Source organism: Nansenia antarctica (genome assembly GCF_963989245.1).
Source record: "Nansenia antarctica genome assembly, chromosome: 1".
Lineage (NCBI taxonomy): Eukaryota > Metazoa > Chordata > Actinopteri > Argentiniformes > Microstomatidae > Nansenia > Nansenia antarctica.
In genome coordinates, this window is record NC_137674.1 from 54,692,835 (window position 1) to 54,708,883 (window position 16,049).

The 16,049-nt window shown below is 44.0% G+C and overlaps 1 protein-coding gene across 1 annotated transcript in view; it reads left to right on the forward strand.

The window, feature by feature from the left end:
* Positions 1-16,049, forward strand: part of ppp1r13bb (protein phosphatase 1, regulatory subunit 13Bb) — a 72,140-nt gene that overhangs the window by 5,286 nt on the left and 50,805 nt on the right. Inside the window, exons 3-4 of the mRNA XM_080538794.1 lie at positions 12,160-12,307; positions 15,063-15,182. Coding sequence (XP_080394920.1) covers positions 12,160-12,307; positions 15,063-15,182 — 268 coding nt within the window. The remainder of the gene's footprint in view (positions 1-12,159; positions 12,308-15,062; positions 15,183-16,049) is intronic.

The following is a 16,049-nucleotide window of genomic DNA, read 5'->3' on the forward strand; positions in this document are numbered from 1 at the left end:
AAAACAAAAAACCAAAACATTGCACCTAAGGAGATTTCAGACTCAAACCTTACTTCTGATTAAGCAGCATCACTGGCAGATTAGCCTTGAGAAATACAAGCATCTCAGCGTTTTTGGCACTCAGCCTGTTCCTCTTATCATCTAAAATATGTCCTGCTATGCTGAAAAGTCGCTCGCTATCTACACTTGTGCAAGGTGCACAGAGGAAGACCTAAAACTCACGCGCTAATAGTTGTTGCTATGGGCCAAGTGACTTCCTGCTCGCGGGGTCACATGACGTCGCTGAACACTACCTACACTACGCTCGTGAAGTCGCGCTGGAACTCTGACCAGCACTCGTGGAACGCCTCTCGTCCAATCAAAGCACTCGGTCCCTTTATGACGTCGAGCCCAGTGTGCGCTTCGGCGCTCTCTGAGCGAATCGACGAACGCAGCAAATGCCGTATGATATTCGTGGTATTGAAAGACCTTGCGTGCGTCCCTCCGCGAGGTATTTCTTTTGAGCAGACATTACAAACGGCATATTTGTTGTCTCTTTCCGACACTGTGTAATATTTCCAGACTGGCGACGCTATTTTGTAAACTGATCGGTCGTGTTTGATCGGCCGTTTTGAGAACTCCGATCAAAACCGATCAAGGCCATATCGGCCGATACCGATCGGCGCCGATCAGATCGGAGCATCACTATATCCTACAGCTGCAGCGGAACATGCGGAACGCGCATTACACACACACACACACACACACACACAGAAAGATCAATACGAAGTAGGCCTACATGAGAGTACACGTACACACACAAAACCGGCTAACGTTACTCATTAACTGTTTACACAAGTACAATCACAGTGTGACAGTCAGACGGAGCATTCGGTAAACAACAACAGCAAGGTAATGCTATCAGTTGAGTTAAAGAGAACCAACCCCGCGCATATTGCTATGAATAGTTCGAAGCTAGGTGCTTGCACGTTAGGTGCGAGAATGCTCGGTTAACCCATTAGCGGGAACATTATTTGTTTCACAAAATAGGCTGATTTAATTGACCATGAACATCAGAGACATACATTACGAATGTTCATTTAAAATACTCTAGGCACGTGCCGTGAGCTTTTAGATTGCGTAAGCATAAGATATAGACAGTTTCAAGGAAATGCAATTGTGATGCCCTAGAACCCGCTAATAAACTGTAGTGTCACTTTGTGATCAGATTACCAAAAACAAAAAAAAACAGTTGCCCGTTTCGACTATATCAGGGGTGCTCATTGTTCAATCTTTTTTGAACCAAGATCTTTTCAAAAAAGTCAAGTCAAGTCAAAAGTCACTTTATTGTCCCATCACTGGGAAATTTGTATTGGGCTTACACCCCACAGCAGCCAACAAAGAGCAACAGACAATACAGAATGGCTAAAAACACAATAAAACAAACAAACGAGGCAGCAGCGAGGCAGCCCGGGTCGCTACAGAGCAGCGCCACCGGAAGTCAGAGGTTGGTGGGGTGGTGTCTCTTTCGAGTAGCCAGCCTGCAGAAATCTACAAGTCCAGTTTCAACATCGCAAACGCACACATGCACAACACAGACACACACCGTTTCCATCCTCCATAGTAAACTCACAACACACTTTCTTTTCACACTTTGTCACATAGGCACTTGACATCACATCACAAACCCTCCCTCTCTATCTCTCTCAAACACTTTTGGTCCAGAAGGCACGGACAGCGACATTAGGCCTATCTCAGCGATTGATTAAGCAGCTCTCTGATTGATTGATTAAGCAGAGGAAGTCTTAAATAAGAAACCATAACCAGCAGCACAGCAGTACTCAAACCATATAAACAAGCACAGATCGCCACCAGCCTCGCGAATCATATAAATCATATAAACCGCTCATACCAGGCTTGCTGTAGCCCCGAGCGACTCTCCCTTTCTGGGTGTGAAGATCGGTGAGCACTGGCTTCGGCTGGCTTTTTCCAGTCCAGTCTACGAAATCCCTTTAGGTCGCTGACAGTAATGTCCATATTCACAAAATCAAGCAAGTTATCCTTATTGATTATTATTATTATTTAGATCGTTTGAGCTAGGTAGCATAAGCTATTCTGCCGGGCGAGAGAAAGTAGTGTGAAACTTAAGTGAACTTGAAAGTGATAAGAGCCAATCAGTAGCTCTTATCGGAATGAAAGACCTAACTGTGTTTTGCCACTGTCCTGTCTCTCATGCATCATAGTTGCTATCATCACAATAATTCTGGTGTATTTTACGTAATCATAGCTGTAGCCTTGGACAGTTTTTGATGTCAAATGATCTGTAGATTTGGTTTTGCTGCAGCACCGTCAGCTCCGCTTATAACAAGCTCAGATCGTTTCCCATTAACTAACATTAGTGTGACAATCTGTCTAGACACTTCCCCTCGCCCTATAATTGGCAAGAGATGAAATTTGATTTCTGAGTGTAGTCCAGGCCCACTACTCCCCTAGAACAGTTTCATTAGTTCCTGCATAGAAGATTGACAAAAATAGATTTGCAAAAATAGATTTTACTATAGCCAAATTGTTAGAACTTTACTCAGTTGTATTTTTTCCGTACAGTGGTCTGTGGTTTTTCTCAAGGTGGTGAAAAAGGTTTGTTGTGTTTCCATTCTTCGTCCCGACTATGCGGAGGCACGTCCTACATAAGACATCGTTCTGGTTCACGTCCTCCTTCCTGAATCCAAAATATCTCCAAACAATGGAGGTGGACTTATTTTTAGGTATGAGATTTGCAATCGTGTTGTCAAGGACATTCATATTTATTTTGTTTTCGCGCCGCTGTGCGTCACTGTTGCGTGACAGCAGCACGTTTTTTGCCTCGCTCACGGCCAAGCTCGCTTATTGGTTGGCATTGCTGTCGATCTAAGGAAACCATGAAATGAGGTTTGTGGTTGGCTGTACGTTTAGGGAAAGTGTAAAAACGTATGTTTTGATTGACTGAGCTGTACATGCTGGGGGAGATTTATATCGTCAATATTGTTGCCTTTCACAATATTCATATTGCGCATGCGAACATCGCGATGACGATACGATAACGATATATCGTGCAGCCCTAGCGGTTAATGTAGAGACTTTTTTCAGAGTGGTTTCACCATTTAGAAAATACATTTAAATATACTCTCGCTATTTCGGGGCTCCAAAGGTATTGGAAAATTAATATTATTTTTGCCTCATGTTCCCTCTTCAGCAAATTAAAATGAATGTTCAATTGGATTTATATCTGGGGATTGATCTGGCCAATCTAGACCTGTCCTTCTCGGCCCTGAAAAACTCCCTAATTGCTATAGCTGTATGTTTGGAGCAACTTCTGACCCAATTCCCACGAGAAAAACATGTCTACAATCTTACTCCATTAATTTAAGACAGAGCATGTTGTCTTTGCCCAAAACAAGGTGACAGTTACAACAAGAGGGAGCCCATACATTTGATTCTATTCATACCACCATACCAATCCGGAAAATGTATTGTCGATGAGGACTTTTTCAGTTAATTAAATTCTTTAGAATGAATAGCCAGGTTTTCAACCCTGAGGCAGACACATTCCTTGCTTTAGAAATAGTTTTCATAGGCCAACACACAAGGCTGACCAAATTAAAACATAATCATAATACAGTAGTTGCATGGCAAAATATATTCAAGGGTGGATATTTTACTGGTTCACTCCAGTGCTATCAGCCCCCAAATGGCCTTATAAACCTTTTTGTTTCTTTGTGGGTCCTACACACACACACACACACACACACACACACACTAGGGATATGATGTGATTGGAGTGGTCAGTAGTGATGACCATGTGAATCACTCAACCAGGAAGCAGGCATTGCACACGTCTCTTTCTCCCTTTCTTATTGTTCCCTCTCTATCCACGGCCTATGTAGCATGATATTGGACTTTCTTTCTCTCTCTCACTTCTTCACAAATAGGATTGCTTTCTTGAAACAGTGGGGAAAACGATCGAAGTCCCACTTTAGTCACTGTTTTATGGTCGAGGCTCCGATGGGGTTGGCCTCGCCAGCTGTCCGTCTCTGCCCCAGCCCGCCCACTCTCATTAGTGGTGTGTCATAGCTACTACTGTCACCAGCGTGGCCCCGGGGTTCCTCCTTCAGGAGGGGGGCTCGCTGACGCACCTCTCCCTTTCTCTCAGTGTTTCTCTGTCTCTCTCTCTCTCCCTCTCTCTCTCTTTCTCTTTCTCTCTCTTTTTCTCTCTCCCTCCCTCTCTCTCTCTCTTCACTCTGTCCCTCCCTGGGTGATCACACAGCAAGCCTCCCTCCCTCCGCAGGGCTCTGTATTGCTGCTGCGTGCCCCAGCACTGTGCTTTAGTGTGCCCCAGTGCATTCTTGTGAATCTCACCAGTGGTGGCGGAGCACTAACTCTCAGGCGGGCTACAATGAAGAAGTTTGTGACCATAGTGCTCCGTGGCCTCGTTAGCCTGTCGAAGGACCACACCACCCGGGCCAAGGAACGCCACCGACTGCTGAAGAAGGAGGGCAAGAGGAGACGGGCAGTGGTCAAAGAGGCAAAGCCAATGGGCAGGGGCCACTCTGGGAGGGGGACTAGTATTCCTTTCGAGGTGAGATCACTCACTTGCTCCAGTCTTGATTCCGGGGCTGCACTTGGATACCATCCAAGATTCCTAGTGTGTGTAGTCTTGTCTGTTTTAGTATTGATACATGATGACCAGATGACACTTATATTTTATGTCTCGTATCTTTTCATTTTTTCCATCCTCCATCCTGATGCATAGGTCCCTATGTTTTGGAAGATGGTTTTACTGTTTTGCATGTCTAGGAACACAAACAATGACAGGTGGCAGATCACTAGTACCTCAGAAGCCTTGTGCTTAGTGGATCTGGAGAGGAGAGGAGAGCTACTGGGCTCAGCGGTTGAGTGATCGCACTAATTGGTAGCCTAAGCGCTGTTTTGCATGGGTGAGAACTCACATAGAGTTACACAGAATTAGTACCGGTACTACTATTTCAAGACTACCCAGACTAACTAGCCATGTAGCTCACTAGCAATGGCTAGATGTTATGACTCGTTAGCCAGGCTAGACCACAACAAAGGCATTGCATAATAGCCCCATGATATGAAATTACTTCATGCTGTCAGACTGGGCTGTTTTTAGACTTTTTTTGCATCTTCTGTAAAGAATTTGCTATATGTTTTTAAGCAAACATTTTTGTTTGCACAAGTTGTTGGAGGGCTGCATTTCCTTTGCCTGCTCCTAGATTTGTTGTGCCTCAACTAGCCTAATTCCTCTGTCGTCATTATGACAAACATGACAATGATTTTTTGTCTTTTTGTCTTTTTTTTTAAAGAAGAAGAAATGTTTCACGTTTCACCAGCATTGCATGTCTTGGAAAGATGTGGATTCAATAGCCAGGGTCAAAGTAGCACAGTATCATTCTTTCAACACTATAGTCACCAATAAGCTTCCTTGTGTTGTCACCGCTGGTCTATTTGTGTATGATATAATCTGGAACAGAATGAGTTGGTCAGTAGCCATGATATGACTAGCCTTCTTTATGTTTGTGACTAGCAGCATGTTTTTATTTTTTATTGATGCTACCCATATCAGGGCTAGGTTTTAAGATGCTATCCATATCAGGGCTAGGTTTTAACTGTTCAGAGACAAGCCCTACCCTCTACTCCCTAGACACCGAATGTATATTTGAGAAGATTACACAGGTTTAAGCATCTGGGCTTTTGCCAAGATCATCAGTTACTTGCATTTGCCATAGGCTCTGTTTTATTGCACTTAGGCTAATACAATTGGGATTATGATTTCATCTGATATATTGATGTGGAGAGAGGTGGATCTGCAGGGAGAAGCTGCATTAGAAGCACTGAGTTTGCTCTTGTCCTGTGCCAGTGGTAATCTTTATCATCACGGTTGTTCCGGTTAATCTCATCCGTGTGAGTGAGAGGCAGCGCGAGAGGTGACAAAACTCTAGACCATATCTATACAAACATAGCCGATAGCTATAGAGCCATTCCCCTCCCCCACCTATGGCAATCAGACAGGGCTAGTCTGAAGAGGGCATCAAGGAGGCCAAGCTCAACCACAAGCTGCGGATCGAGGAGCACTTCCAGAGCACCTCAGACCCCCGTCCTATGTGGCAAGGCATCCAGTCCATCACTGACTACAAACCCCGAAACACAGCCCCCACCAGCACAGCGTTCCCACCCGACGAGCTAAACCACTTCTACGCTCGCTTCGACCGGGACAACAAAGAAACAGCCACCAGAACCACATCTACAGTCTGTCACTGGCTCAGGGAGTCGTCAAGGCAACAACCACCATGCCTGTGCCAAAGAACTCTGCTGCAGTGAACCTGAAGGACTTCCGCCCTGCTGCGCTCACGTCCGGCCCCATGAAGGTCTTCGAGAAGGCGCTCCTGGTCCGTGTAAAAACCCAGCTTCCCCCTGGACTAGACCCCACACCTACCGCAAGAACAGGTCGACGGAGGACGCCCCCCCCCCCCCTTGGTGATGATAACTCAGCATTAAGGGTTGGATTGGGGGTAAGACCCTGCGACATACCAACGTCATGTCCAGGGGGTGTACATAAAGTCGCCTCACGCTACGGAAACAGAGAGATAGGCTCCTGCCCTATGGGCCATTAGGCTCAGGAATCATCGGTTCTCAAGGCTACCTCTATGCCTGGTTCTTGCTCTCTCTCTCTCTCTGGTGTGCTGACACCATCCTGCTCTCTCTCCTTATCTCCCTCTCTATCCTCCTCTCTCCCTCTTTTGCTGTCAACCAAAAGGCAAACATAACAACCAGAGTATTTATAATTTAATAAGAGGTATAAATTGATCCATATCAATTTATAACATAATTTTAATTGAATATTGGGTTGCCGTGGGCAATGCAGTCAGATAATGTCATTTTGACCATACTCTCTCACCTGAAAAAATTGTCCATCTATAAAAAAGACAATTCCAATGAGTGAGGGTTTGTTCCAATGCTTCAATCCACTGTCCATGTACTGTAAATATACCATTATGGTATTACCATAAAGCCCATTTCTAGCAGAATAAGAAATATTGTATATCTTATAAAATATATAAAATAATAAAAGTGCATCCAGTTAGCTCTTTAGCTGGTAAGTGTGCAGGTAGACTAGCTCATCTCATCACCTCTGAGCTAGCTAGCTACCTTGCTAGTTCTTTGACACTATTCACATCATGGAATTATAGTCAGACTCTTTCTAGTCAGAATAATAACGACCAATTTGAACCAACTTTCTCTGTCAGAACACTCAGCAATTATATTTGCTAATGTGTCAACTTGCTTACTTTCATCTGCAGACATCTCACCCTGCAAAAACTCTCACTTCTTGCGCGCGTGCACCCGCGCAAAAACAACAACAACTATTCTCCAGCACTGGCACAGCGCGAAGCGAAGTGTGGAGATAGGTCTGGCTATGCGAGACTACTGGCAGACTAATGTTACCAACGGGTTTGCCACTCACTGTCGCTACACTGCCTTGCTAACACCGAACTCTGCTTTAGCTCAGTAGCTAACTTTACCTCAGATACAGTAGTAGTCTACACTACAGCGTATCACGTGACGACGTGTTGACAGACGGTAGCAATTTGATTGACAGCTGATATACATTTTTTTGTGTTGGAGGGGGTGGGACATCAGTATTGGATTGAAATTGGAGAAGGTTTCCACTGTGAATTTATTTGTCGTTGTTTTTTTTGTACTCTACATACCGGTAGCGTGTACGTGTTGGAGACCCATGGGCTAGGGCCTACTCTGTTAGGAGTGAGATGACAGGAAGAGCCTATTGACACCAGACTGGTGTTGGTCACTGATGTTGTATCCTGCTGTGAATGATCAGGTTTTTCCACGACCACCGCTGTGAGAATGTAGGCTAACAGTTTCTCTCTCACACAACCCCCGCTGTGCTCTCTTGAAGGATTCTAGCACCCAATACTCAGCAGGGGTGTAGTGCTGTTTTTTGTGTGCCGGTGCGCTCCTCTCAAATAAATGTTATCATTGTAAAAGCATCCCCTCCACCCTGTTCTGTCGTTTCAGGTATGGCAGAATCATTGGTGCTAAAATTCATAATCCTAATTTGGATGAAGGCAGTAGGTTTGGGAAGGAAAAAGTGCCTTTCAGTTTTCAGCAACTTTTTTAATCAGCAGTTTGCTGGCTCCCGAGCCACAACATGGACAACCCGCTATCCTGCGCCAATTTAGTGCCACGTGTAAAGGATGGAGCTTAGATACGCTGTGGCTGGCACAATGGACAATGTAGGAGGTCGTCGTTCAGACATATTACTTCCTAGTCAGATAAAAGCCTTTTTTCTTGCTTATTTTTTAGTTCCTGGCTATTTAGACAACAAAGATTACTAAAAACTTGCTGTTGCTGTTGTGGTTTCCTTTTTATGTTGTTTTTGTAAAAAAAAAAAAAAAAAATTCCCACGGTATCTTTTTGATTATTTTTCTTTGGCTGCCAGGAACATTCATTGCTTCAGTAAACGATCCATAGGTTATGCGACGTAAGGAAATATATTACAAGGTTCAACAAACTGCTATGTGATGTTATTTATTGTCGAAATCATCACAATGCAATACAAAACTCTGACTATCTAATGCCTACATTTATGGTTTTCCATCCCTGGTATATAATGACTAATAACCTGAATTGTAACCTATTCCTGCCTTACTGTATACGACAACATAAGTAAAAAAGTAGACGGCTGGCCTACGCTTCCCAGCTAGTTGGTTAAAGAAAAATAAATGAATAATTCTGGATGTTAATATCCATACATCCATTCATATTCCAACCCTGATTCTCACCCCTCTCCCTCATTTGGGAGACTCTGACTCAGACTGCTGTTTCTCTGCTACCTTTCCCTGGCTCTCTCCTCCTCCAGAGCCTCTGGCTTTCCTGCTGCTTAGCCCTAACTTGCTGCTGACTACAGTGATTTGATTGTGCCAAATTTAACACAAGTAAAAAAAACGACATAAATCTGGTAAATTAATATTATGAAATTCCGTAGCTGTGTGTGCTTTGAAAGCTACTCTTGACCTTGTTTCATAAAGTCTGGCTCTTTTGCTAAATGTTCAAACTATTAAAAAAACAAATATACATTTATGTTATCACACACCTCCAGCTTTTCAACCTAACTTTTTAATTTGTAGTTAAATGATCTACTGCAACTCTCCTCAATACTCCCCACCTCCCTCAATACTCCCACCTCCCTCAATACTCCCCACCTCCCTCAATACCCACTACAGCTGTCTTACTGTTTGCTACAACATTTGTTCTCCTGTTCTTTCTAATACTACGCTGCAAAGAGACTCCAACTGCGTAATCGCGAATTGCATGGAAATGTGTCTTCAAGGGCGTATTTAGCAAACTACACCGTCCTATCCTGTGTTTGTAGCACACTTACCTTGAAGCATAAAGTGTTAGTCAGAACGTGACATCGCAAACACCAAAGCACACAGTGTCGTACATAAGTCGCATGCTCATTAACATAAACGAGCCACTCTCCATGGAAAGACTCTAAGAATGAGTTGGCTCACGTTGTTTGCGTCATTGATCGGTTGTCGTGATCGGCGACTAGAAAGCATTATCGGATTTCCCCAATCTCATATTTTTACTCAGTATTGGCCGATTCCGATTGCTCACCGATCGATCGGGGCATCCGTAATTTGCGGCATTCACCATGTAAAAAGATTGTTGGTAGTTCAGGGCTCTACGCTAACCTTTTTCACTAAAATGTTAGGGGCACACAAAGAAATTTAGGAGCACAGTGAAAAATGTAATTATAACACATTTTTATTAGTGATTTTGCAATTTTTGCACCAAAATCACACATTGGCCCATGCCTACAGCCCTACTAGACGCAGAGTTGATGGCATTGTATTATGGTAACTAGCTGTGTCAAGTTCTCCTGGTTAGCAGCATGTTCATTCATTCATCCATGTCATGCCTGTCAGCTAGCAGCTAGCAGCCCAGCCAGGCTTTAGGGCTAGGTCTGTCAGCTAGCAGCCCAGCCAGGCCATGCAGAGGTCTGTCTCCATGCTGCCCACCTCCCTGCTGCTGGGTCAGGCTACATCAGTCACACACGGTGGCCAGACAACTCCACATCTAGGGGTATTAAACTACCCCACATCCAGATGACCAGTCCCCAGCCCCATGCTGCCCGGGGTGGTGACATGTGGAGGTGGCCAGCCCAGCACGGTGCCTCTGCGGCGGCTAGCTGTTAGCACACCACCATCCCCGGGGGTCCCACCTCTCTGCCACACTCAAGTACAACATGTTGCATTTTCATGCCATTAGGCAACTTGCTTCCTAGGGTTTCCTAGGATTAGAGATGCATTTGGACTTCTGGAGTACCTCCACTACTTTCAATGGGTTCTGAAGGTCTGAGAGCTTTCTACTTTCTACCCTGGGTAGTTAACCCTGGTTGTAACCTTGGGTTCAAATCTGGAGTGTGTGGGACCAAATCTGTAGATGTGGTGAGCTAATGAAGCTAATGAAGCTTGAGATGAGAAAAGGGCGCTTGTCTCTTTAAGGCCCAGGAGGGAGTTAGCGATTAGCGATGTTAGCTTAGCGCCAGTTTAACAGAAGTAACTTCACTTTTAACATGACTTCCCGTGGTCGTAGCGGGCTGGCTGACGGCCTAAAATGTGGCCACACGGTTCGCGCAGATTTACTTTTAGAATAAAAAAAAATAAAATAAAAAAAAATAATCGGTACTCGCACGTGTGCTCGTGAATTTATTTCTCTAGTCGCACAGATGTATTTTTAGTCGCAAATGCGAGTGAAAAGGTCGCACTGTAGAGCCCTGTGAAAGAAAGTGAGTTATTATTATGTAAGTAAAGTTTAAGATGGGATGGATGAATGGTTGGTTGGTTGGTTTGTTGGTTGAATGGATGGATGAATTGCTAGAGGATGGATAGATAAAGAGATCGAGATAGGGGGGGGTTGTGAGGCACTGAGTGAGGAGACACCTTTTGCTTACCTTGCGTATGCCTGGTCCAGTTTGTTAGGTTGTTTCCAGGGCTATTCCACGAGGCAGGTGAAATGGACAGGTGTGAAACAGGGTCGACGGGCTCCAACTCCTACTGTTGTCAGGGTTACCTGCCACATTGACTGCGTTGGCAGCAACACCATACAGCAATGTTTTACACTTGGAAGTCTGTTTCAACAAATCCACACATGGGAGATAAACACCCAACCCAGAGATACCCTATTTATCAAGACAGTGGAAAGTCACTTATTTTATCTAGTACACCGAAATGTGTTGTGTGTGTACCATGCATTAATGTTATATTTTTGGAGGGTTTATGACCATCGTTATAAAGATTAATCATGGAAAGAAAAGTCAGTAGGATTTCCGTTTTTCAGCTGATGGGGGGGGGAAAGTAATGAATTCATGAATTAATAAAGTAGATTGGTCAGTGGCTGTCCGTGCCCGCCCAGGTTTGCTCGTGTGGTGGCTGTGGCTCTGGAGGTAGAGCCGGCGTAGGCGGTTCGATCCCTGGCTCCTCCTGTCCACGTGTCGAGGTGTCCTTGGGCAAGACACTGAACCCCAAACACATGAAGCGCATCAGACACTGAAAGGCGTAGGGCGGCGGTGTACTGACACATGTTGATGCTACGCCAAGAGTCCAATCAAATCAAAATCTAATCAAGTCAGCTCTAGATGTACTTTTGTTTTTAAGCATTGGCTCCCAGGGAAAGCCCATCAAACCAATGCATACACAAGCTGTGGCGTCAAGTTGACAAGCTATCTACAGTGTGCTAGCAAGAGAGCTAGTAAAACCTAATGCAAGGCTATATATATATATCTTTTAGCTAGCAACCTAACCTGATGCACTCTTTATCAAGCTAGCTTCCAGTTCTCAACAGAGAATATGTATGTATTCTGGGACACTTGCGAGAGGTGCTTCCTCTCCTAAATGTACAACTTCCATAGTGTTGTTATTATGTACCCTCATAATAGAATAGATACAAAAAAAGGCATTATTCAAGATTAATATTATCGATTAGAAATAATTCTAGACCTGAAAACCCACCAGGCCCCTCACCCCACTCACCACATCACATGTACCATATACCCCACACACACAACTCCTGACCATGTCTCCCTCCCTCTTCCAGATGATCCTGACGGTGTACCTCAGTGACGGGGAGCAGGCGCTGACTGAGGTGCCCATCACTCCAGAAACGTCATGCCGTGATGTGGTTGAATTCTGTAAAGAGCCTGGCGAGAGCGGCTGCCACCTGGCTGAAATGTGGCGAGGCAACGGTAAGAGAGACATTTTATATGGGCCTATAGTGCCTTGGAAAAGCACCCTTTTACAGCATATGTTTTTTCTAATATCGTTAGATGACGACAGTCCTTAGTTTAATACATAATTGGCCAAAATAAGCTTTTGCTCATGGTAATAGGGATGTGTGCCCCTCTGTCCAATCAGGTAATTTCTTGACAATTTCTTTGGGGCCCGTTTATTTTTTATTTGTTTTAGTAGTGACTAGGAATACAGTTGCAAGAAAAAGTATGTGAACCCTTTGGAATTACCTGGATTTCTGCATAAATTGGTCATAAAATGTGTTCTGATCTTCATCTATGTCACAACAATAGACAAACACACTCTAAACTAATACCACACAAAAATGATATGTTTTCATGTTTTTATTGAACACACCATAACAGGTTCACATACTTTTTACATAGATCCATCTCTTTAAAGCACCATGTCCAAACAGATGTGGAAAAACTGGTGACCCATTTTTTTCGTCTACAGGTTGTATATTTAGAATTGCAGTGATTTTAAAAAAAGGGCAAATGTCAGGCCTCAATTTGTGATTGTGAGTGTGTCTACAACTAAAACGTCTCAATCACAACATGACAAATAGGGAACATCCAGCAATCATGGAGAATTCTTTCATCCAGCAATCATGGAGAAACTGGGTCTGATAAACACGCTGGCTGGATGCTTTCCTCAGGAGTGGTCTCCCGTAGCCAAACAGTGATGACAGAGACAGAGCGTGGCCCCCATCCACATTCAATCTCTGAAGAGATGTAGACTGATGAACCCTGCTTCAGAACAGCCCAGCCTCAAACAGAAACTCCTGTTGTTGACTCCAGCTTGTAGAAAGAGACAAGCAAGCGAGGAAGGCATCCAGAGCTGCCTTTTTCTTTCTGCCTCATTACATTGTGTGTGCGTGCCAGGAGTCAGCTTGAGCTGAGTAGATGAGCTAGCTTATTACTTTTTAAAGCTTTCATGCCAGTCTGTTGAGTGGAGAGATGCTGTTCACCCCCACTAGTACCCTTGTCAAACTAGATAGCAGCAGGTTTTCAACAAGTGATGGAAAAGATGAGGAAGTAAACGGTTATGCTAAGTGCTTGTAAACATGTTTGCCATCTCAGTTTCTCTCTGTTACTGTCTTTGTTTTTGCCAGTGGCTATTCCATATTTGCTTTCACTCTTTCACCATCCCTCCTACCCACTCTCGGCTCTTTCTCTCTTTCCCTGTGTACGACAGTGTTTCCCCTCTGCCTTGGGGGGGGGGGGGTGGCATGGACTGTGGCATGGACCCCCCCCCCCCCCCCCCCGTGAAGATAACTCAGAATTAAGGGTTGGATTGGGGGTAAGACCCTGCGACATACTAGTGTCATGTCCAGGGGGTGTACTTGTACATCAAGCCGCCTCACGCTACGGAAACAGGAGATAGGCTCCTGCCCTATGGGCCATTAGGCTCGAGAACCATCGGTTCTCAAGGCTACTTATGTGGTCTTGACTACCTGTCCACTTTCTCACCTGGTTCTTGCTCTCTCTCTCTGGTGTGCCGACACCATCCTGCTCTCTATCCTTCTCTCTCCCTGTTTTGCTGTCAACCAAAAGGCAAACATAACCAGACTATTTATTATAGAGGTATAAATTGATTCATATCAATTCCTAACATTATTCTAATTGAATATTGGGTTGATGTAGTCATTTTGACCATACTCTCTCACCTGAAAAATAAATTGTATGTCCATCTATAAAAAGCAGACATTTCCAATGAGTGAGGGTTTGTTCCAATGCTTCAATCAATTGTCCATGTACTGTAAATATACCATTATGGTGTTACTATAAAGCTTTAAACCAACTTTCTCTGTCAGAACACTCAGCAATTATATTTGCTAATTTGCTAAATTTGCTCATTTGAACTTGCTTACTTTCATCTGCAGACATCTCACCCTGCAAAAACTCTCTCGCATCATGGGCGCGCAAAACAAAGACAATTTCTCCAGCCAAAGTGAAGTGTGGAGATAGGTCTGGCTATGCGAGACTACTGGTGGACTAATGTTACCAACGAGCCCATGGGCTTGCCACTCTCGCCAGATTCAGCCTGTACCCGTAGCCTGTACCCATTAAGCCCATGCCAGGCTTTGAGTATATTTCCTTAAATTAAATAATAAAAACATAGTATAAAAAAAGTAGTATAAATGAAAAGTAGTATAAATGAATTATTAACTAGTGTAGTATCAATCAATCAATCGATAGACATTGGCCATATCATTGGATACATCAGATTTAATGTTTTTTCATATGGTGTTTTGAAATTGGATTTAACTTTATTTAAGGAGATATCGCATGAACACTATTGTTGCACAAAATGGAACCTCCTGGAATCCACAGCCTTAAACATGAAGCATTGGTATACTATGTTTAAAGTGTGACCATTTTGTTTCTTTCTACCCTAAACCTAACCCTTTCTGTATTTGGCCTCATCCCAGTCGATCTCTTTTCCTCCCTCTTTGTCTCACTTAAGGTTACAGTGTTTTGTCCAGCACTTAGCCCAGATAATAGAGAAAGCAGAGGGGGAACCACTTGACAAAGCCCATGCTGGTTTCTTTTTAGGTTACTACAGGTTCTGTTTGTAACTATTGTACCGAAACCTTCTGCTTTTAGTGCAGATAAAATAAAGTGGTTCTGTTCCCCAGGTAGTGAAAAGGTTTTAACCACTCTTGCCTCTTTTTTTTTTTGTCTCTCCCTTTCTTTCCCCCTCCCACAGAGCGAGCTATCCCCTTTGAGCACATGATGTACGAGCATCTGCAGAAATGGGGCCCACGGAAACAGGAAGTCAAGTTCTTCCTCAGGCATGAAGACTCACCCACTGAGAGCAGTGATCAAGGTGGCCTTTCTCTCTGTGTCTGACTGTCTGTCTGTCTCTCCTTCTGCTCTCTGTCGCTTGTGCCTTCCTGCTCTCTCTTTTTTCTTTTTCTTTTTGAGTATTTCCCTTTGATAATGCAGCCTTTTTCAAACACAAGATTGTTTATGTCTTTCAGTTAACAGGGATGCAAGCAACTTGCTTTTTGGCGCTTATGTGAATCGTGGATTTGGGGGGGGGGCGGGAGGTGGTGACAGACGAATCTCCTTAACTATTCCTACAGTATACTGTATTCCTACAGCCTGAATGGATTGCGCCTCAGTGGTCAGGACTTGCTGTGAACCGGTAACGTTACTCCGTTTAGCGCAGTTTGATTGGACCGTCAATACTAGCTCTGTAGTTTTTTTTTTCCTAACGTTATTGTATTCCGTGTCAGAGCAGCTTCTCTTAGCTACACCGAGTCTATATTAACGTAAGCTATTAAGCTAGCTAGCTTAGCTACGTTAGCTTAACTGGACCTCAAGGTTTTCAGCAGGTTCGAGCAGTTCAGCATTATAGCGTTAGCTAGCTGGCTACATAAGTTAACTCAGGCTGTGTCCACCAATGAGCTGTATATTTAGCTAAACGGCACCAAGCTAAGGTAAATAGCTAGCTAGTGTTAGCTAGTGCTAACGTTCACCATCTCTGTAGTCAGCTCTAAAATACTGCGAGCCAGTGGACACGCACCTAATGTCATAATTCCGTTTATAACAGCAGTTAACGTTACACTGCTTTCATTTTCAGAATGAGGGAATTTGATGAGAGCGATGCAGTTCATGTGCCACAACTGGATGCAGGGAGCAAGTGTAGTTGGAAGTAGGGATGCACCCAAAGTTCGGCCACCGAATGTAT